General features: G+C 43.7%; 1 protein-coding gene across 1 annotated transcript in view; it reads right to left on the bottom strand.

Annotated features, from left to right (window-relative positions):
- LOC135388768 (protein unc-13 homolog B-like) overlaps positions 1-22,748 on the bottom strand; it is a 291,747-nt gene that overhangs the window by 265,262 nt on the left and 3,737 nt on the right. Inside the window, exons 2-10 of the mRNA XM_064618549.1 lie at positions 21,952-21,981; positions 20,900-20,999; positions 18,609-18,726; positions 18,407-18,530; positions 15,086-15,153; positions 13,162-13,210; positions 9,886-10,141; positions 7,315-7,484; positions 4,206-5,040 (exon numbers count right to left, since the gene is read on the bottom strand). Coding sequence (XP_064474619.1) covers positions 4,206-5,040; positions 7,315-7,484; positions 9,886-10,141; positions 13,162-13,210; positions 15,086-15,153; positions 18,407-18,530; positions 18,609-18,726; positions 20,900-20,999; positions 21,952-21,981 — 1,750 coding nt within the window. The remainder of the gene's footprint in view (positions 1-4,205; positions 5,041-7,314; positions 7,485-9,885; positions 10,142-13,161; positions 13,211-15,085; positions 15,154-18,406; positions 18,531-18,608; positions 18,727-20,899; positions 21,000-21,951; positions 21,982-22,748) is intronic.

Here is a 22,748-nt window from a genome sequence, read left to right as displayed (position 1 = left end):
CTGTTAGCTATTACTGTGGTTAAAGGGCATCCCAATGAAGGGGCCGGCTACTGAGACATGCTCAAATGTTTTCCGTGGTGGACAGTTCTACGGGGTTATCCGAATCCCGAGGACTGCACATCCCTCACCTTCCAGTTACCACCATCATATTTCCCCTTCCTCTTTCGGCCTTCACTTTGCCCTTCCCCCTTGGTGCACTGAGCGGAAAGTTCAGAGCAAGCTGACCTCTCCTTCCCAAAACACCAAACACGGATATCCCCCTATAAGTGCTGTGACAGACTTGTACTGCCGTCAAGAAATGTGCAGACCACCAAAAACGAAACTTCCACAGACCTCTGCCCCTGATCAGCGCCAGCCATCCGTTGCGCAACATACTACGATTGGGAACACATGACGTCAGTGCATGATCAAGAGGCTATGCCTCTAGCTGTGCCTAATCCGCCCTTTTGCTCACGTGCGTGGTTGTAATAAGAGTGTGTGTGCCTGTGTTTTATTCCTTATCTATAATAAGTAGCTGAAATTGACATCCAAAAGGCCTTGGCTCACCATCCAACTCATTTCTTTTTAATGCGTGAGCATTAGAAGGGTCATGTCAAAGGAATAACGGTGGTGTCGATCTGCGGACAGACGTGCAGACAGTAGCGCGCGCCGTGCGGAGGAGGAGGTTTCTGGCGTGCCAGATGCGCGGGCAAGTCTGAGGGAAATCTGAGGGAATCAAAGGGAAACGGACTGCGATCGATGGCGACGGGCTGCCGAGACTGAAGAGCAACGTAAGCAAAAGAAGGAACCAAAGAGAAGAAGCAAAACAGAAAAGAAGAGAAGCAGAAGAGAGAGGCTTATGCTAGCGTTTCTTTTCTTTTTTTCTTTTTTTTCTAACCAAACCACACCAACCGCTCAGAACAACAATACCAGTTGGGAAAACAAAAAAAAATACTCAATATATCAGCAGCTTTTTGTCCGGCTTGTTGTGGCTTATGCGCTCAAGTTCGTTTTGTGTGGCCCTTCCTCCTCCATGGCATTGGGTATCCGTTGGAAGAGAGCATGTTCCAAGAGGATATTGCGTGAAAACGACAGTATGCTAACTATCTGTTCTTTCCGTGACAAAACTGAAAATTTTTTCTGCGGCAAACAGAAATCTCGGATCCCTGATTGCCATAGTCATACACACAGCCAATCTCGTTCAATATCGCTGTTGCTAACCTTGTTTGATGCAACCACGTCATAAACTGCTGTGGAAATGCCCCACAATGCACTTGACAACTTTTGACTTTGGCTAACTGCCAAAATACAACTAAACGCCTTATTTCTGCTCTTACCATGATCTTATGCAAGAACAGTGACTGACCGACTGAGCTGAGACTGTAGTCGAATTGTGATGGTTGTACTGTTGTGGATACTCACGTGATAGCAAAAACTGTCACAGGTACAAAAGGTAGGTGTCACCATCTGTCAAACAATTTGAAGAAAGTAGCAGGCATTGCACCACCACATGAGGAAGCTACAGAGTGTCTGGTTGGTGCATATTCCAAGATGTGCAGGCAGCAAATGAGTACCATTGCAAACTTTTCAACTTCTTCAACTCTCCAAAGTAATTTACATACTTTCCCTGGTGATCATGTTCATCATCCTCATTTGTCAAATATTACCTGCAGGTGTTCTTTTGAAGTAAAACGGCACACAGTGCTTCACGTACTTCTGTACACAAAGGTTTTCCAGACACATGCATTGTCATAGCACATGTACATATAAAATTTTGGGAAATGGCTACTCGTTGCAGATTGCCAAAAAGCACAACTAGGACCAGCTTTTACGGAAAAATACTTCGCTGGTGCTAGAACAAAAGCAAAATCGAAATTCCTGTTGACAAACCTTGTGATTGAGGTTGAGAACCAACAATGATTGTGACTTACAAATAAGAATTTGTAGGACAATCACCACAGCAGCACAAGGGCATTAAAGTGAGCACGAGCCAGGATTCGCTACTTTGCGCCAAATCGGCTACGTTGAGACTGTGGTGCTGCAGAAATACGGGCAATGGTGACTTATGGCTGTTTTCTGGCTACGCTGGGGATACATTTTGATGCTACATTTTGGATTCCTGCATGCCTAAATCAAGATATCTTGCATCGTGGTGACACATTCAGTGTCGAAGACGAGTTTTCTCTCTATCTCTATCTGATCGGTGTCCTCCCTGTCAGTATGATATCCTTTGGATTGGTTTCTCTTTGTGTGCTGGGATATTGCATTGCTCTGGTACTTAAATGCACTTGTGTGAACGCAAGTTGACTGAATCAAATCCAAATCAATGCAACTCGTGTAGAAGAACCATTGAGTGGGTAAAATTAGTTCACCAATCCAGCCGTGTGATGTCGTTCGTGATCATAGGTCTCTTGCGACATAAGAAGTGAATTCTCATGATTTTACTCTCTGATTTGGCAGTGGCCACAAGGCCAGTCATATATATTCCATTCTGTAATCATGTTTCATGTGGAGACTAAAAATGTACGATTTAGTTGACTTAGTCGACCAGGTGATTTAGTTGACTTAGGGCATCCCTTAACTTGAAATTACGACTCCACCCTCCTCCTACGTTATAGCTAATGTTACTGGAATTCACCCTATGTCATGAACCAATGTTATTGAAAAAGTATTGATGGCTAACTTCAAGCTCAAGGGACGCTTGATCTTGCTTTAAAGTCAATCGGGTCTGTGAAACCGGGCCTTAGTGACTGTCAACCTGACTCAGAGACTCAGTGCTTAAGTTAACTGTTTTATAGTGTTTGAAATTTCGTATATATCTTGTCTAACTGTAATTTTTCTGTTGCTTTTTGTACTTTCCTTTGGTGTTTTTTAACACTGTATTTTAAATTGATGTTGTATCACCTCCACTTAGGCCAGTGGCTGTTGGTGGGCAGGATAAATAAACAAACATCATTATAGCCACACCTTTGGTAACATCAGTCTTTCTGAAAATGTCACAAGTTCGACACAAAGGTCTTGCTGCTCATTATTTTCACAAAGCATGAATCGCAGCCATGCCCGGGGAAGCATTCGTATGAAAACGCATCGCATGATTACCGTGTACATTGCATAACAATGGATGGCCGGCCGAGGAAACCCCTCAAGAGACATCACAGGACCCATCAGTCCCGCGGAACCTCTTGGGACAGTTTGGGAACTCCTGGTGTGTCGCATATGTTCTAGCCCAAAGGACAGTTTCGTATCTGTGGTGATAAGATGCATTGGTGAAATTGGCGGAGCATCATCTATATCACCTGACGCCTACATAACACTGGCTACAGAATTCGTTACGCGTGAGTGAAAGTGGGTACTTTCTCAGGGCACGTTGTCAATTTTTCAGTACCGTAATTTTCGGTGGATAACACGCACTCGTGTAAAACATGCGCCCACTGCTTTTGGCCCTCGAGAAGAATGTTTCGGTGTATATGACACACACGTTCCAGATTGCTCATGTCACATGCAGCACTAGTGTTAGACACTTACAAACTAAATATAATCGAAGCAGTTAAAACACACCATACACACTTTATGAGCTGTATTTTACATGAATACATCAAAATCTGATCCTTCTGATATGGAGCCATAACACAGCTCTATGTACCATGACACCCCATTGTTCATGATCCATGAACAATTTTACCAGTTTTACCATGAAACATACCCCCCCTTGTGTCGGGTTTTATGTTTTCTGAAAATTGGAAGGGGGGGGGGGCGATAAAAGTAAGGCTTTATTTGAGGAGCAGCACAATGGGGTAAACCGAGTGAAAAAGCCGGTTTTCGGGCACAAAACAGAAAAACCAAGAAAAAAACACGCCTCGCGAGTCAGATTAACAGGAGTTGCCGAGCGGCTGTGTTCAATGCACAGCTTTCTTTTTAGACAAATTGTAAATGAATGGTGTGAATTAAAATATATTTGAATTTGAATTTTCTCCAGTGTCCGTATTCGCGGCTGAATTTGCATTATGGCAAGTCTGTTTTTGAGGGGGGGGTAGAGAGAGAGAGAGAGATTATGGGTTTAGGGGGTTTTTGAGGCTTTTTGGGTTTTACAGTAGAGACCTTTTTCGAGTAAAATCCCAAAAACCAGATCATTACTAACGATGACGCAAATCGGGGTGTAAGAACAGGTTCTGCCAGGGCTAACCGTAGAACGCAAGGCTCTGTCTATGTAGGTGTAGAGGACTTACCCGTGACTAGGTTCAGGTACAATTGTTTCGGCACTTTTTCTCCACTCATCCTCCTCCACAGTTTTTCTACATGGACTGAGCTCCTGAAGAGGTTTTTGAGAAACAGAGTTTCCTTCCTCCGCTTGGCTACTTTCGTAATAACTACTCCGCCGTACGTTCGCCTCTTCCGCTCTGCTCAACGTCTTCAAGGAGGGTTCTGTCTCAATCGTGCTCAGTTTTCGAGGAAACACTTCTTCGGGAGCCAAAGAATTTGTTTCCGTCGTCATGCTGGGCACGGGTGCTTCGCAAACGGCTGCCATCTGAAATCCGTTCTGCACACCGTCATCCTTGTGGAATTCTTCAATTTTTCCATCCGGATATTCCACCATCATCTTCCCATCAGGGTACTCGATGACCATTTTCCCATCGGGGTACTCGATGTACGTCGCGGAGTCGTCGGGCAGCGCAGACGCGGGTAAGAAGCCTTTCCTACCGGGGACGCCTTCCTGGAAGCTGTCTTCACACAACACGTCGTCCTGATACAGAGTTCTCTCGTACGGCATTGCAGTAGAGTTTCCGTAGTAGTCAGTCCTGTCTGCAGCACTAAAATAACTAGCACTGTTGTACTCTCCGTAGCTACGGCCATCGTAATACCCGCCTTCTTCTTCCGAGTAGCTCCTACTGATCTTCCGACTCGGCTCGTCTGCCGCGTTCCACTGCTGACTGGAATGTGTTTCCCCTTTGGCACCCCCAGTCAGGTAGGCATCTTGATACGTCCAACTGCTCTGCGGAGGTGAGGCACTCTGGTAACTGTCACAGCTCTCTTCTCGGGTGGGGTAACCTCTTGGCGTGTGCGCTGAAATTGTCAACACAATTTATATTTATTATTATTATTATTATTATTATTATTATTATTATTATTATTATTATTATTATTTATTGTTTATTTTATTTATTTAGATTGAGATACAATTTAGATAAAGTGGTTAAAAAGCAAGCGAGCTGGTGGCTAAGATCCATGACGAAAACCCGAGACCGGGAAAAAGACGAAAAACAGACGACACATGTTTTTCGTGTCGTCTGTTTTTGTGTTGTCGTCTGTTTTCGTGTTGTCTGTTTCATGTCGTCTGTTTTCGTCTTTTTCCCAGTCTTGGGTTTTCGTCATGGATACAATTTAGTTTTGGGGGTATTACATGCCCTCAATGTCATGTGCGAATAGCATGAACACATGTAACAAACTCTTATATGTATTAGACCTCGCAAGAGACCATGGTCAAATACCACCACAATAAGACGTACCTCAATTACAATAAGCCCGCACCATCCGTATTATGCACAGCTGACAATAAGAATTTCATTTCGCATTTTTGCACTGTTGTTTATCCGCCAACAATAATACAGGGCGTTTCACCTAAAGTGATACAAGAATTTTAACTGGCGACGTACTCGCCGGAGGATTGTGGGACTTTCGGCAATAGACCTGTACCCGAGAAACGTCATCATGATGCTGGTAGACAGACTGAAACCGAAACAAATCTGAAGGGGAGGGCTGGGTTCCACGAAGGGTCATTTGTTATCTGCCTCCCATTGAAAGAAAAGTAGGACCGAAGGTCGCGTCCTTTTCAGGAACCATCGTAATCCCCTCAGGACCGTGGCTTTCGGGCGCGACCTTGTTCACCCCTAGCTTCGAGCGTGTGGTTCAAGTCTACCAAATTGGTGGCGCTGTCGAACAGTATGACGTCATTTGTTTACAAACAGGGAGAGGTCTATTACCTTCTGCAAACTTTTACTACCATTAAGGAAGGCGTTCGAGAATTTTTAATTGCGGGGAATTTATTTTTGTCAATTGAACTTTGAAAATTGCCAAGCGAACCCCACTTTTTTTTACAGAAATATGTCCTCCACGAATAACCATAGACCCAACCAAAACTATGCACAGTGTTGCAACAGAAAGAGTCGAAAAAAAAAATTAGTAAAAATTACGCTTTAGCCCCGCCTGCTTGATTTTCGCAAAGAAGCGTGCTCGAAATGTGTGTCTAGAGGAAGAAGTGTCCCCACCTTCATTTGTTTTGCCTTCTTTGTGATAAGGCGGTTGTCCCCAGCATCAAGGTAAAAGTGGGGGAAAGAAAGGTAAAACAAGAGGCAGGAACACTTCCTCCTCTCCCCACACCTTCCATGCGCCCTTTTTTGCGACAATCGAGCAGACGCTGCTAAAGCATAATTTCTAATAATTTTTTCCGAATATTTCTGTTGCGATATTGTGCATAGTGTTTGTTTGTGCATAACACCTGTGCAAAGTTTTTGTGCATAGTATTTCTGTAAAAAAAAAAAAGTGAGGTTCGCTTGGCAATCTTCAAAGTTCAATTGACAAAAATAAATTTCCCACAATTAAAAATTGTCCAAAGCCTTCCTCAATGGTGGCAAAAGTTTCTAGAAGGTAATTGCCGGCGAGTACGTCGCCAGTTAGAATTTTTTATCGCGTTAGGTGAAACGACCTGTATATGCAATAATTGCATTGAGGCTTTACGGTGTATGAGCTACTATGCGCCCACGATGCGCTAAACAGTGGCGGATGACGAAATCTAGTTCAAAGATAAAATAACATTATTGTGTCAGCAGATTCTACAATCTGTTCCCCCCCCCCCAATTGTTTTAGCATGTGAAGTTCAATCTAGAGAGAGAGAACTGCCGGAGAATCTGGAGAATTGCAGTCAAGTAAAGCAAATAAGCATTTTAGGAACCACACTCCTACCATGCTATTGCTGGCAATTTGTTGGCATGAAGAAATGCAAATGCTGCCTCAATTACGATACCATGTGGATGTACGCTGAGCTGAGCATATGTGCACGATGCATACAAAGTGAGAGAGAGAGTGATTATGCGTTTAATGGCACAAAGGCAACAAAGGCCATAGAGCTCCAAAACTATGGTGAGTGTGTGGGAGACGATTATGGGAGAGATGATGTGAGAGAGAGTGTGTGGTAGTTAAAAGCTATCTACAGGTATGAGCGATGAGATGGTCCAGGATAAGAGAGAGAGGAGGATGACGATAACAAGCATACAAAGTAGAAACACAGATCATGAGGTGGTGCATGAGCACTGCAGTGGCCAGGAGATATAAGTACCATACCTGAATAATGCTGTGCTTCATAGGAGTCTTCACACACATGTCTCTCAAAGCTGGCTTGTCGCTCTAAGCTTGGACGCCGTGCTTGTCGCCGCCGTGACCCTCTTGATGAATCACCAAGGTCATGCAGAGCTCCTTCTTCATGCTGTGCTTCCTGACACCTGTGGCCCTTTCTGAAAAATGAAAGAGTTTCACCACTAAGGACTTTGTTCCAAACAGTCGAGCTCGTTTATTACGATCTTCCACGTAACGGCAAGCGCGATATTACAATCAAATTGCTGGTTCCCGTCAGATCACCCATTGAGGTACATGTAAACAAGACACGAATATAACGATAGCCGCGAAAGCGTTTGCTCGCGTATAGCGATCAGAGTTCTCCCGGCGGCTGGTAAAACGTGTGACGTTCGAAAAGCAACATTGCACCTTTTCACTGAAAACAAATTAAGGTGGCATTTTCAAGAGCCTTAGCCTCCGTGAGGGTTAAAGTGAGAACGCAGCACGTTTATCCGTACATGACTGCCGGGGATTAGAGATGCGCGCGATTTCGAAAGGGCGGAAGGGACTCGCGAGAAGTAGAGGAGGTTGTTCCCTCTCCACATCATTCTCTCACCCTCATGTGTGTTTCTTTTTTTTTTTTTTTCTAGTTTGCTGCGTGCTACGATGGCGTCTGCGGGTCCGAGACGCGTTTTGACTCATGGCTTGACCCGCAGTTGCACGTGCTCGACGGATTTTGTGCTGGCGCAAAACCTCGTTGTGAAGTACCGTGGCTTCTAAAACGTGTGTTGGCAAACAGTTGCGTTCCGCCACCCCAGACACGGGTCGTCAAATTACCCGCAGGGGAGGCGCATTCTGATGGACAATGCAGTTACGATAGTGAGAATTATGATGACTACGGCACAGGATGACGAGCAGCGGACGAAGCCGTCGATCTCAAAAGGTGCGGAGCCTCACGTGATATCGGCGGTTACGTTGTCCTTGGAAAAGCTTTTGACACAAAGCTTCGTCAATTTAGAGCTAGATAACATGCTTTTGCGCTAGCAACAAACGCGCACGTCCAGCGGCGTTCTACTTGTGCCGATTTACTTCGTTGACGCGGTCCCGAGCAGCAACTTCGGGAAAGCTCGTTTTTGACGATACTCTGATACAACGATTGGATTTCGCGTTCCCATTGATATCCTTATAAATGGGCTCAACTGTAATCGTAAAGGGGCACTAAAATGCAACAAACAATTTGTATGCTTTCCCTCTCCTCCTCAAGAAGCGCTGCAATGTCAGATGCCTTGGATTGGTGGTCTTCTCAAGTGATCTTCCGCGATGATTGGGCAAACTGTTTGAGGAGATCAATGAGAGCCTGCTCCGCATTGTCAGGCTTCTTAAGGAGGAAGGAAGAGGGAAAACGGAAATTGTGGTTTCTTTCGCTTATAAATTACGAATGAAGCATCCCATTCCTTTCGCGTCAGTGTCAAGGTAACGGCACCTTTGATTCCGTAAGGATAAATTTTTGCGCTCGTGTGCCCCCTTAACATGTTCCACGCGACTACAGTCACTGCCCGATTTTTCAGGCTTCTAGAGGCTGCAGAATTATGGACAAATTTCTAGTTCGAAGCTGAGATTTGGTACACAGCTTTTCCCCGTAAGTGATTTTCACCTTGAGATTCGGTACAGAATATCTCACGTCGCTACATAGTATCCTTGTTTCTCTTGATACACATACACTGCATGGGCTGTCGCGTAGAATTTATGTGTTTAGTGATGACATAGCACAAGCTGATGAGTGTGTCCGTGGCAGCAAGAACCATCACAGTGTTGGGCAAGTTAACTGACGTTTTCTGAGCCATCCTTGGTCAAGTCACGCACATCATAAGCGATTTCCTCACCTATTATTGCGAATTCTGAATGCTAGCGTCGCAGTTCTACCCAAACATGGTCTCAAAGACAAGACTGTCGAGAGTGCGAATTAATAGTCACAAACACGGCACATGTAGTTAGTCAAATTGACATCGGCATTGATGTGAAATGGGTCCATCTCACATGAGAGAGAGAGATGATGCTGAATATATTACAACATATATCTATATGCTGTAAATACACATAAATCAAGCCATCAAATTATGTGTAAGTTGCATAGTGTCTGCCTTTTGCAAAAACAATGGGTCCTACATATGTATAGTACCATGTCAAATATAATTAGAGCCTGAAGTTTTAGGGTTTAACCTGATTCTTCCCCGAATTTGCACCCCGAATTGAAGGGTGCCTCTTTGGGGTGAAACCTGATTTTTACCCAGCAAATTACCCTCACTGAAACGTCTGTAGCAATGCACACTTGCTTGTATAGCAGGTAACACAAATTACATCACTGTTTGTACCAAACAAGTACAGTTCGTTGGAGTAATAGAGCCAGATTTCTCCCCAAATTTAACATACTGGAAGTTTTTCGACCCGAATTCACACAGATTTAGAACACATGTTTATTCTCCCGATTTTTACCTCCCGAATTTAGAAAAAAAATATTTCCCAAAAACTTCAGGCTCTAAATATAATTCAATGTGTCAAACTACTAAGAAAGCAGCTCACGTAGAGAGGTACTCTCTCCTTTCCAAATGTCCACTGCTGTGATGTGGACGACTGTTGTAATAAAGAGGTTCCACTGCTTCCCCCGGATCAACGTAATGGTCCTCTTCCTCAGGTGGCCGCGACCGAGGCAAGTGTGAACTCCACTGAGAAGCTGAGCTGTTGGGGTGGTGCACAGATGGACTGGGATGCTGGAAGGATGGCTGGCAGGCAGGATACCCAACATCGCTTGTGTAGTCACTATCTTCCGAGATGCCCGCTGCAACATCGGCAACTACCACATTAAAGCAGTGCCCTTGTTCTCACTCGAGAATGTAAGTCATACAGAAGTCACGTCAGCTCAGTAGCCACTACCTTTGTATATGCTGACTACATCGCACGACTTATAGAAACTACAGTAGTTTCTGTTAGTGTTTGCTGCATTAAAGAGCATCTACAGCCAAACCTCGTCATATAGTGCCGTGGGAACTACGAAAATTGTTCGTTATATCTGATTTTTGTTGTAACAGTATGATACAAAAAACCGTAAACCCTGCTTACGAATTCCGGAATGTGATGGCAGCCGAATCGGCAATTGATACAACAAAGCCGAGAGAGAGTAAAGTCATTCCGAATGCATTGATTTCAACCAAAAAAAGAAAAAAATCTGTGCTCTTTTGCTGCTTCATGGCGACCGTATTATGCACAACGATGCCTTCGACCTTAATGGACGCAACAAAAGGCCTCAGAGTTCTTCTTCAGACACCTCCATGTGAGTCAACAGGTCCTTAAGCACATGAACGACGTTAATTGTTTCAGAGTTTTGTTGCGATGGCCACTAAAACGTCCATTTGGGCTTGTTGTTAAGGTACTCACATTTCACTAAAAGCGCTAAAAACAGAACGGCACACACACACACACACACACAGAGCACTACTTTCAACACTTTAATGCATACACATGCAAATCGCCGTTTTTTTATGTACGCAGCAGGTACTTGGTCAGAAAGCATTGCCTTGACAGGAAGGGAGAGGTAGTACCTGCCGGTAACATAAAAAAATGGCAGTTTCAACGTCTATATGCATTAAAGTGTTGAAAGTAGCTCTCTGTGTGCATGTGTTTGTCCTGTTTTTAGCACTTTTAACGAAACGGAAGTTGCGATGGGTGTCTCCATCTTTTTCGTCTTCCTCAGCGTCATCATATAATCCCTCGCCGACAATGGTGCGTCTAAACCAGCAGTGATTTCCACATCAGCCAGTCTGGGTGCCACAACAACGGCATCGTCCGCCGACCGATACAAAATCATCGAACGTAATGTCCTCACGTCCTTCACGTTCTTGTGTATCAAAACATCTGGGTTGAGTACCTCCCATTGGTCGTACAATCCCATACTTCGCGGCGATGTTGTTTTTGTTATGCAACTGTCGATGTCCCGTAGAACACCCGTTTTCGTGTCTAAGCATAAAGCCTTCCACTTTCAGGACGTTGCTGTACAGATAGGACGGCAAACCAAAAGCTCATGAACACACGGGCAGGACGTTACGGGAAGCATGCACAGGTAAAGTGAAGGGTGAAGGACTGTGGGTGAGGGAGTGACCGAAAGGGTAGGAACGTGCAGCCAATAGAAGACATCCCTGGTTTATGGGTGTCACCCTCATTGCCTTCTCGCTCCAAAAGCTAATCCCGTCAACAGCTTGCGGGGAAGGGACATTGTCTGACATGTGTCACAAACATGGGAAGGGCAGCGGAATTTGGAGGTCAAGCTGGGACGCTTTGTTTAACCAATAATTCTACCAACGGAGGGGAAACTTGGTTTGCTATAAAAATAAAATTGCCATAGGAATAAAGCGTGACCAACCAAACTGAAATAGAAATTGGCAATAACCGATAATTCGTAGTAAGCGAGTTCGCTGCAACGAGGTTTGACTACCTCGAGGTAATCAAGGTACCCTGACAAGGTATAGCATAGCACTAACAGCATATCTAACATCATTGTGACATGAATGTAAGATACCAGTTAACCTATTCTCCCTCTGTGTATGCGACCTCTCTGTAGTTGTTCGACAAACCCATTCTGCTCACTAGGAAGTTTTTGTCATTTGATACGTTGCAATGCTTCTATTGTTGTCTTACTTGACATCATCATTTGAGAAGCTATCATTCATCATTCATGCTATCCATCATTTATGCTATCCATCATATATCCATCATTTAAATGCTAAACAAAGTCTCCATTTCAACTCCTTATCATGCACACACTCAAACGAGACCTCCAGCTCACTGTGACTGCGGCTCTTAAGACTGTGTGCCCTGTGGGTCTTAAGACTGTGAAAATTCATTAACAAAGCAAAGAACATAAACAATTTTATTTGTATCTCTGCTGACATAACAAATGGTACAATGCTACAAGCAATACCTTGAGGTATTGTATTTCCTCACAAATTACTGGCACAGGCACAGTCTCAGTTCGAAATATCAATGGCTCTCCACCCGAGACTTCTGCATTGATCTGCCTTCAACGCATCGCTGCGTATTCCACTCCTCGACATTATCACTAGGTATAAATATTTGCGTCATCTCGATAAGAGCTCTGAACGAAACACACAAAATGAGCACGTTTCTTCCAGGCTTTCGTGCATATCCTTGTTTTATGCAAACATCTGGATGTAACTCTTCACTGAAACAAAATCTTTTGGCAAATCGAACAAGAACATTGGCACCTCAGGAAATGAATTGAACCTGTATGCAAGCATAAAAGTTTCATCCATCTGTAGAAAAAGTTTACTTATATGCAGTATGACTAGAAAAGTAAGAAGAATCTCCTGTCGGTAGATAAGTTTCCTCCCTGTGATCACATCCGAGTCACCAACTTGAAGGTCATGCAGCTTGAGGAACAACCCAACCTTTCCAATGACCCACGGCAGACACTGCCCGAGCGGCCCATGCACCACGCATTTATTGGTGCCCAAATCCGTAAGCGCAGTGATGATTGCGGCATTGGTGCTGACCACTACAAGGGATTTCTTCAGCATCACCCACGTCTACCCTGATGTGTTCTGTCTGACATCTACAGGACGCCTCGTAAACACACCCCCATTTTGGTTCGCCATATTCAGTTACACAATGCAGAACTGCACGATATTGAGTAGGTCCTGATCTGGGGTCTATAACCATGGTAAACATGAATGTAGTTGGAAATCCAAATGAGAAATTACAGCCAAATGTACTAGCTTCCGTCTACACAATACAGCAGATAACAGGAAAAACTAAGAGGAGGAGGATATAGATATCACCACTCACAGTTCAATGTGTGGAGAGGTCTCTTCTGCTGTTCTCTGTAGCTTGTTATCTGCAAGTCGAGAATGGTAAAATTTGGTTTAGAAATATTCATATAGAATCTGTCTCTGTCCACAATAGACATCTACCGAAGAAACGACACCATGGCGTAATCATAACGTTGCTAGACATAGTGAAACCAAAACAGCGCGGGCGGAGAACAGCGCCGTTTCACTAAGCATATATTTCTTCACAAAGGTCACGAGTAGCTTCTTTGTATTAGTGGTATACACAAATCAGGTCACATTTTTAGTCGCTTTCATCTCTCCATTCGCGTTCCCAGTCCACCGCGTAAAGAAAAGAAGCCTTCATCCCAAGAGTTGCAGTGTCTGAAACTCAATGTCGTAATCCTGTGCAGAATGTGATTTGTTATTACGACTTAGTTCACGCTTGCTTTATATAGAGACAGCATGTGCACTCAGAGAGAAACTCGCGCCCTTCAGGCTCCAGTAGTGGGAAGAACCCAGTAGCAATCTTTAGAAATGGCTACCGAAAAGATAGGGCTACTGGTAGAATGGAGCAGAACAAGGCCATACTAATAACATGTATAAAGAATTGCAAAAAAATCTTACAATATAAGATGCCACATTTAAACGTGTTTTTTTTTGTGAATCAGCTTCTTTTTCTTGTATTCTTTTGCTGAAGTTTGTCCTGTGTTGTGATACAGCACTAAATTATTCAGCTTTCATAGTATGGCCCTCCTATACCCAAAAGCACATCTGCAGGACCAGGTGGTGGTCATTTCCAGATGGGTTGCCAGCCTGTAAATTCGGAAACTCCTTTGAATCTTGCTCATTACATATTATCAGCTGCCATAAAGCTTCTCTGCTTGAAGAAATTGTGTGTACGGAATCTACACATAACACGTGTTCCTCACACAGCACTTTTGCAAGGAGATGACTATATGCATTAAGCAAGTGGACATGACATTATACATAATGGTATTCACCATAGAAGCAGTTGTATTGGCTCACAGATTTGACTTATCTTGGTTATCTTGGCTATCACAAGGTGTATAAACAGTGGAGGAGATGATTGTTGATTGTCTTTATCTAGGCATCTGGTCCATTTATGAGGCATTATGAACGTATAAAATATTCAAGTGATCCATGAAAAAGTCAATGAGTTCTGCACCAGGATTTAAACCTAGACCCTCACCATTCATTAGATGCTTGGAGCCTTTTCTGAATGTAAAGTACATCCTCTCCTGCAATGATCTGTTGCACATAGTCCCAGATGAAAGACAGTTATCGAATCTTTCTCAACACTTCACAAACTGCCATTACCTTGATGCACATAGTCTGCAACCTGCCAATCCCAGCACATTGTGTCTTAGGAAGGTAAATGCCAATATTTTGCTCCTCGAGAACTTTAATCTCAAATCACCTCCAAGTGTGAAAGTCTTTTAAGCAGAGAATTTCGACATAGGTGACAAAAAAAAAAAAGGAAGAAGATATGAATGAAGTCCAGCTTTTTTGTTTTTTTCGTTGCTTGTCCAGACTACTACTTCTAGACATACAGCATGTTAATGGGATAGATGGCACACAGTTTTGTAATTCATTAATCATTGCAACCAATACTAAGTTCAACAGAGCTACAGCTTGGGACAAAAGTTTACGGAACACGGGGTTGTCACATTTCTCCATTTGAGCGACACCCTAGCAGAAAACAGAGGTGGACGCACTCATTGAGAGATGGACAAAATAGCCGGACACCCGTTTCTTATTTGATATCTTCTTGATATGTAGCAGGGGGCCGCTCCCATGAAGAAATACGCCAATGCCGTGTTCCGTAAACTTTTGTCCCAAGCTGTACCAGCCGATATTAAAAAAATAATAATTCTGAATTCCTTGTGCTCACTTTAGCAACATTTAAAATATATAATTACCTCCTGGTCCATGATACTGTTGAGCATTTCAAACTTCTCCACAAACTCGGGAGCATCGTCCTGCAAGTCTGTGCAACAGGGGAAAAAAAAAGTGTCCACATTTTAACAAAAAATCAGTTTGTTGTATTGAATTTGTGATAACAAATTGCACTTATATCAGTTTTGCACTTTAAGTAGAACCAAACAAAGCCTACAGGTATTTAATCATTATCAAATTCATTCATATGCATGTTTGCGGAATGCATACATATTTCGCAGTTTTCATAAACATTAAATGGATTGTGGGAGTCTGTCACAAATTTATTTTCTAGGTGTAAGAGACTATGCTTTGCACTAAGGACCAACTGTTGGAATTTTGCTGTCATGAAGTTAATGAAAGGTCGTATCTGCACACTCCACAATGCATGCTCTCTTGATGTCACATTGTGCCCACTTGTGTTTCTTAGGGTGGCTCCGGCTTAGGGTGGTTTGTGAGACCATCGAGCACAACTGACGGTCAGGAACTGTCACACAAAATACTTCCTTTGGGAAGCGTGCATTTCCTGAGGGAATTAGTCTACAAGGATGCGTGCCGCTTCGGCAATCACTCCCAGCGCCCTCTGGTGTGTTGTGGTGACATCGGAATATCTCATTGGCTGCTGAGAATCGTCTGTTACAGGCGAGCAAGGTGACCAGTCGACTGCCCTGCTTGAGAATACGAGACGGGCTGTGCCAAATACAACCGAAACAAGAAAGAAAACAAGTAGGCGTGCGCCCCACTATTGGGCGAGGGGAGAAGCTTTTCTGGACTGCGAGGTTCAAATTTCTCTTGTGCACCTGTACCTTTTGTGTGAATATGTGTGACAGGGCTTGTAATCCTAAATTCTGCTCCTCCTGACTTTTCTTTGTTCTTTTTTTTTTTTCGAGCTCTTCCGTGCTTGTTTAGGCAAGACAAGATAACAGAGATTTGAAGTTCTATCGGGTACAAGGGTATCTGGACTAATAATATACCTATCATACCAAAGAAAAGTTCAGAATGGAAACAACACAATTAGCCACTGAAACTAGTGTGCTACAATCAGCGGTGTAGCATGCGTTTCCAGCGCCCAGGGAGAAATGAGTGTCACGCCCCCAAACGAGACACATAAGAGGAATGCATCAGAATCGCGCCGCCAAACAAGAATGCATCAAGTACTATCATAGATCGGCGAATTCACTCATGATGGCCATCACCGACATCATTCGCCATCACATCACTCAGGATGATGTGATGTTGGGTTTGAAGTCCCTGTGATGAGTTTTTCAAGTTGATATTGTGGTTGTTTGTAGGTTCTGATGTTGACAGTTTGACAAAAAGAGTTGAAAGTGCGACGTCGGGGTGTCTTGTCTCGTCCTGTGTAGCTGCCTCGCTCCTTGACAATTCCGGAGGGGAGTTGCATAGAAGTATGCTTTGACGACACGTGAATATGGCGCCCCAGTTTCTGTGTTTCAGTGAACCTGTTTTTAGCTCTGAGTTTAGCGAGCCAACACAACGGCTGAGCTACTGAGGCCGGCAGTTGTTGAAATGCGAACGCCGCTCATCTTCCCAACAGTATACATAAAACAAAGAAGCCATCTAGCACGCTCGCCATGCTGCAAAGGTGCAAGCAAGCAAGCAAGCTGCAGCAAGATATATCTTGAATATTTGGTTCTAATGCTTCACGCAGTAGAGCAGCGAGGGTGGGACTGAACACCACATCCTACCGAAACATCGATAACATATTATACTGTGACCGAAATTCTCGCGAAAGAGGACCTAAGGCATTCTCGAAGCCAGTAAAACCTTCAAGAGGAAATGGAACGGAAAGCTCTCACACTTGGCCACCTGGAAATATAGCAAAACAATACAAAAAAGAGAGAGAGAAAAAAGGTATTTGAAGCAAAAGGAAATATCCCAAAATATGCGCTATGTGCGCAATTTCATGTGGAATATGCCATAACGTACAAAACATACATTTCTATGCATTGAGAACCCCCTTAAACGGTCTCAAATCACGAGCAAAAGTGTTCTTGTCATCCAGATACGACACTATATTGAGAGAGAAAAACTATGCATTTGCATGAAACTTTGCAGTCTAATTATTACATGTTTGCAGTACTCAAACTTCAAAGCCGCGATTCAAAACACAGCGTACTGAAACTACCCGACTAGGAAAAAATTGGCTCTGTGAATACCAGACGCAGAAAAACGGGCGAATTCACGATTCTCCCCCTCACCCTCTACTCGCACATGCCGACATGCGTTCCGTCCACCACGGGATCCCGGTCTTAGCCTCAACCCAGTGCCAGTGCAAGCAGAGAGCGTGGCCGACTACCAGTGAGAAGTTTCATCACCGCCACAACCTCCATGCTTCCACATACGCAGCAGAAGACGAAAAGGTGCTAGTCGTACAAGCAGTAGCGCAGCCACCAGAGGCCGAGTACCGGGTGCAACACACTCGATCGACGTGTTGCGCAACAATCCGAAGACTGGGCAGCAGCATCACTGTAGCCAGTCCTCCCTACTGTACTACACACCCCGTGTTTATATACATGCTTTCAGTACAGAACTACAGCCACCCACCCTTACCCCCGCCCCGCCAACACTCGCCCTGAGCAGTGGGCGGGCGCCTCGCCTACCATTACAACACCACCACAACAGAACACAACGCATGTTCAATTTCCGTAAACAGCTGCCACCCTAATCAAAGATGAAATCTGCCCAGATGCCAGATGCGTGCTGCTCGGTATTCAACGCCTTCGGTCTCATAGTCAGTCCCTGGCTTCAAAATTCGTCTTCAAAATGAAGTTGGATTCAGAACAAGTTCTAAGGTTGAATTCGGAGCTATGATATGATGGGCTGCGATGTCAAATGATGGGTAATGATGTGATGGGCTGTGTTGTTGAGCGCTTCGGTTGTGATGAGAATGTCGGGTGGGCGTTTCGGTTCCTTCACTTTGAGAATACGCGCTGCTGTCTCAACGCAGACAGTCTACTGCCGATGCACACAGGATGCAATTTTACACCAGCGTTGTATATTGAACCTTGCTTCGATCGCCTCCGTCTTTGAGGCGCCCAGAACATCGTTCCAACAGCGCCCAATGTTGAATAATTGAGATTTTTTTTCAAGTGATAAAAAGTTTCATTGTTTTTATTTCAAATTTTTTTCTCTCTGTTGATAATTTGCACCCGGGACGACCACCCCTATGCCCCCACCCCCACGTTACGCCACTGGCTACAATCCATCTCCCCTTTACTTCAAGGTATTATCAATGCTTTGGTTCACCTAGGACGCCGTTTTGTTTTACATTGAGAAGAACATACCGTACGGCAGCTCAAAGTGCGCCTCAACCAGGATGGAATGCCCTGTTGGGTTCTTGGTCCCCTTGACTTCTCCGTCTGCCATAATCAGCTCAGAGTCCAGTGACAGCCACTCCCCTTCCCCCACCTGAAAACATTTTTACAGTTTCGCGATTATCCGCCACCATTAAGAAAAGTGTCCAGTAAACATTAAAAAAATTTCTACCTCCGTGGAATACTGAATCCCAACGAGAGGCAGCCACTGGCAACCCATGAGCTTATCCCACAGCATCCCTTTGTTCCAGACTTCTATCACCAATCCCATGTCCATCCTGTTGGTTTCACTGTAAGGAGCATCATCTTGTTATAACTGTGCAGGAAATTAATTTGTACGTGCCTTGAAGACTACTGTAGTATGTACAACTAAAATGTTAGCAATTAGCGCTTATGGGTTTAATGGCACAAAGGCGGCAAAGGCCAAAGAGTTGCTACCATAAACCACTCCACTGTTAAGACAGGCTGGTGGGGATGGCACTTGGTTATTGGAAAGAAATAGGTGTTGCAGTGTCCAGATATGTGTCCAGATATGTGTGTCCAGTAATTCACGCTGGTCGAAGCTTCTTCGTGTACATTTCGGCATCCATAGCACAGCAAGTGAACATGAATCTCAATGGAAAAGCCCCTATTAGTGACATTTTAGCCAGGTCCAAACTAAATGAATCCAAAATTTACACTACAGTCTAGAAGGCGCCCAGGTAATTAATAGGTAGTAGGTAGGTAGTTGGTACATATGCATGCAGACAAGGACGACAAGGACATAGTTGTGTTTAGAAGGGTAGAAAATCCAGCAAACAGGCAATGTTAAGGAAAGTGCCTCAGGACAAGAGCCACCAATATTTCGAACAGATACTGTTCTTCTTCTGGGTCCAGAAGAAGAACAGTTTCTATTCCTCACCATTCCTCATCCTGTGCCACTTCCCTTTTAACAGTTGTGTTTCTTGTACCCTTTATCCTGGTCGTCAAGCAACTTTACCTATACATAAAGTTAAAATGAAATTTGGTTACACGTGTCAATACCAAATCACACTGCATTTAGAAAGTTAGAACGGGAAACAAGAGTGATCGACAGTCTAATTTGGCCCTCAGAGTTCCGAGCATTAACTCTTACATGAAGGGTCAGCCCAACAAACGGAAAGAACTGGAGTTCCTCCATTTGAAGGGTTCCGCATTACAAACATTTCCTTTCTGCAGCAGATGACATGACTCAACATCTGATACATGTTTCATTTTCCGTCCCTTAATTCCTATATCTATTCCTATATCCTACATTCGTATATATCGTCCTGTATCATTCATCCTGGACACTTGCACTTGTATGTGTAGCTTGAATCTTTTGTGATACTGTGTAAGAGTATAGAGGGTGTTTATTTTTATCCTTCACAGATTCTTGATGAGAAAGCTATGAGAGTAGCATAGATGTTTTTGCAATTGAGTGATATGGCCAGGTGGACATCCCATGGAGGACAGCATGTAACTACAGGATGACTAATTACATAAATTTCATTAATTAACTCTTCAATTAGGGTATTTCTAGCAAAACTGAGATAGCAGAACGGGAGACAATCCTAGCTGAAAGCCGTTCTATCCTCCAAAATTCCAGAAAAGAGTGCGTGCCATGAAATACACGACTATGCTTGCGTTTGCTGACCAGAGCGAGGGAGGATCGTCCTCCTGGATGCGCGAAACACGCGAAACAACAGTAACACTGCGCCATCTCTTAGACGAGAGCAGAGGCTTGCCCTCCGCGTCCTCCTACTGGCCGGCATCCAAGAGGCGGAGTTTCCCTCGCTCTTGGTCAGCAGACGCGAGGATAGTCATATACATTGCTGAATTTCCATATGCAAATGTGCCGAAGACGAAAATGAGCTCCTCAGAAGCGCATCACCTTTGCCGACGGAGGCTTATCTGGGCCGGAAAGCGGTTTATCTGGCCAGCAGGTCGGCACCTACTCCTATCGTCTCTATCGCTACAAATCACGTGGCCCTATGACATGAAATGAGTGCTGTACTCCCTGCATTCCCGGTGGCCGCGGTTTAGGCTCATTTGCAGATCAAAATTCAGGGATGGATATTTTAACGCACGCACGTGTTCCAGGATTTTTTTAAACGTGGAGTGGCTTTCGACAAGGATTGTCTCGCATTCTGCTGTCTCGCTTTTGCGTGACATCCCCTAATTAAAGAAGTTAATTAATGATTTTAGATAATTACTACTTAGTCATCTTACAGTTGCATACTGCCAGTTGCAAGGATGCCAACTTGGCTGTATAACTCAACTGCAAATATGACATCTATGCTGTTCTCATAGCTTTGCTATAAATAATCTGTAAAGGATAAAAGTAAACACCCTGTATATAAGTGTGTATGTGACAGGTGCTCTGCACGCAATAAACACATGTTCATTCTCCGTTTAACTGCTCGCTCCGTTCTTTCGTGACATGTATATATCTTGAAGGCTTACAAGATGAAGTCCTGCTCCCAGCTTGGATTGTTGCCCTTCACAGCTACTGTTGTTGACTTCACATTCTGTAGCTTTAGGTGTACATAAGTATTGTATTGCCCTGGAAAAAAAAAGAGCCAAAAGGTGCTCGAGCAAACAGTCAATGGAGCGATATTCTCTCTAAAAAGCTGTCTAAGGCTCTCTCAAGTGCAAGCTCTATATTATTCGACATTATTATGACAAGACAGCTTCTTGATGAGAATATGGAGCTGAATGGATGAAATGGTGATGATGATGACTTGAGGCTTTACGATTCAAATGCAAATTATGCTATAGTTAACATTATCATATAGTCATGCTTTCTGTGATGCTTGTTTATGTTTTTCATGGTTTTGTTCTAATAGTGTGGTGCACCATTATTAAGGCTTCAGTTGTTCAGGGGCACTATGCAAATGAAAATAAAAATTGAATTGAATTAAACAGTGTACCACAGCATGAAGAAAAGTGGGGGAACTAGTAAGACAATAAAACTAGTAAGACAACTAGCAGGACAATTATGGGTGAAAGGAGAACCAACTTTATAGAATGCAAGAAATTACTTGTTAAATTAAATGTTACATGATGCATGTCTTGAATAAAGCAGGGATCGGAACCGGAACTGAACCTGAACCGAAAATAATTTTTTTGCTTGTCCTGAACCGAACCGGAACTGAACCCGCAAAATTTGATACGGTATCAGTTGTTACTGTAGCGCCAGTTTTTTGCCAGAGCAATAAGAAGCTCTGACCGGGTTCTGCCAAAAGGGCTCCCTGAGTCAAACCAGAACACGAACTGAGCCAATGTACCTGAACCGGTCCAAGCTGATAATTTCGGTTCAGCAGATGACAATGATGATGATTCAATTTTAATGGCGCATAAGCAACTCAGGCAAGAGCAGAACTAAACCCGAACTGAACCAATTATGCCTGAACCCGAACCGGACTAAAATTTTACTGGTTCCAATCCCTGGAATAAAGTTGATGATGATGAAGATGATGACGATTCAGGTTTTTCTGTGAATGAAGTAAGCTTACCTGCTGTGCCTTCATACCTGGCCCCTCTTACTGCATATGAAAAGGAAGCAAAAAAAGTCAATTTCCAGTTGCATCAATGTCACATATGAAGCAAAAAAGAAATGAAGGTAAATAAAGTGTTGATATCCAACAATACAAACTGAAACACACTGTGAAATTGTCAGTCATCAATGAAACATGAAAACAAGCGCATAAACTTTTAGCATGCTTGGTCTTCCTGAAAAACTTGCTTGCTTAGGAACACAACTCCAATCTGCTATTTTTAGCTGAGCACCTTGTGGTCGAGATGAACAGAGACACTAAAACTGTAAAATGTGTGACTCTCGGAGAATAGTGTGGGGCCTGAAGGGGCACACAAGCACGTGTGCTTTAGCAATTTTCGCTGCACATTGTTCAGGTTCTAATAATCAGATGCACAATATCACGTTTTATGTAGTCCATTTATGCAATATCTGCATATGCCGTAACTAACATTGATGTTGTTCAATTACATGTTCGCAGGTCACGCATCCGAAAACAGCTGCTACGGGAGAGCCTTTCGTTAACACCTGCACAATGCATACAGGATAAAATATGGTACTTCTTGGACTGCATACAACTGTTGCATATACGGAGCAGCAGAAGAGAGACGAAAACATGTAGAATCCTTGTGAGCATAGGAGTTGTTGGCCTTTGAGAACCTATAAAACTCGTTCCGTTTACAGATAATTAACCGAGAGCTGCTAATTAGCTTTTCATGCAGCACGACTGGATTGCAATGTCAATGTGACTTTTTGGGGAGTGGCTATAAGTCGGGT

This window comes from Ornithodoros turicata, chromosome 3 (genome assembly GCF_037126465.1).
Source record: "Ornithodoros turicata isolate Travis chromosome 3, ASM3712646v1, whole genome shotgun sequence".
In the NCBI taxonomy this organism is placed as follows: domain Eukaryota; kingdom Metazoa; phylum Arthropoda; class Arachnida; order Ixodida; family Argasidae; genus Ornithodoros; species Ornithodoros turicata.
Note: the sequence above shows the minus strand (reverse complement) of the source record. Positions and strands in the feature narration are given on the sequence as shown.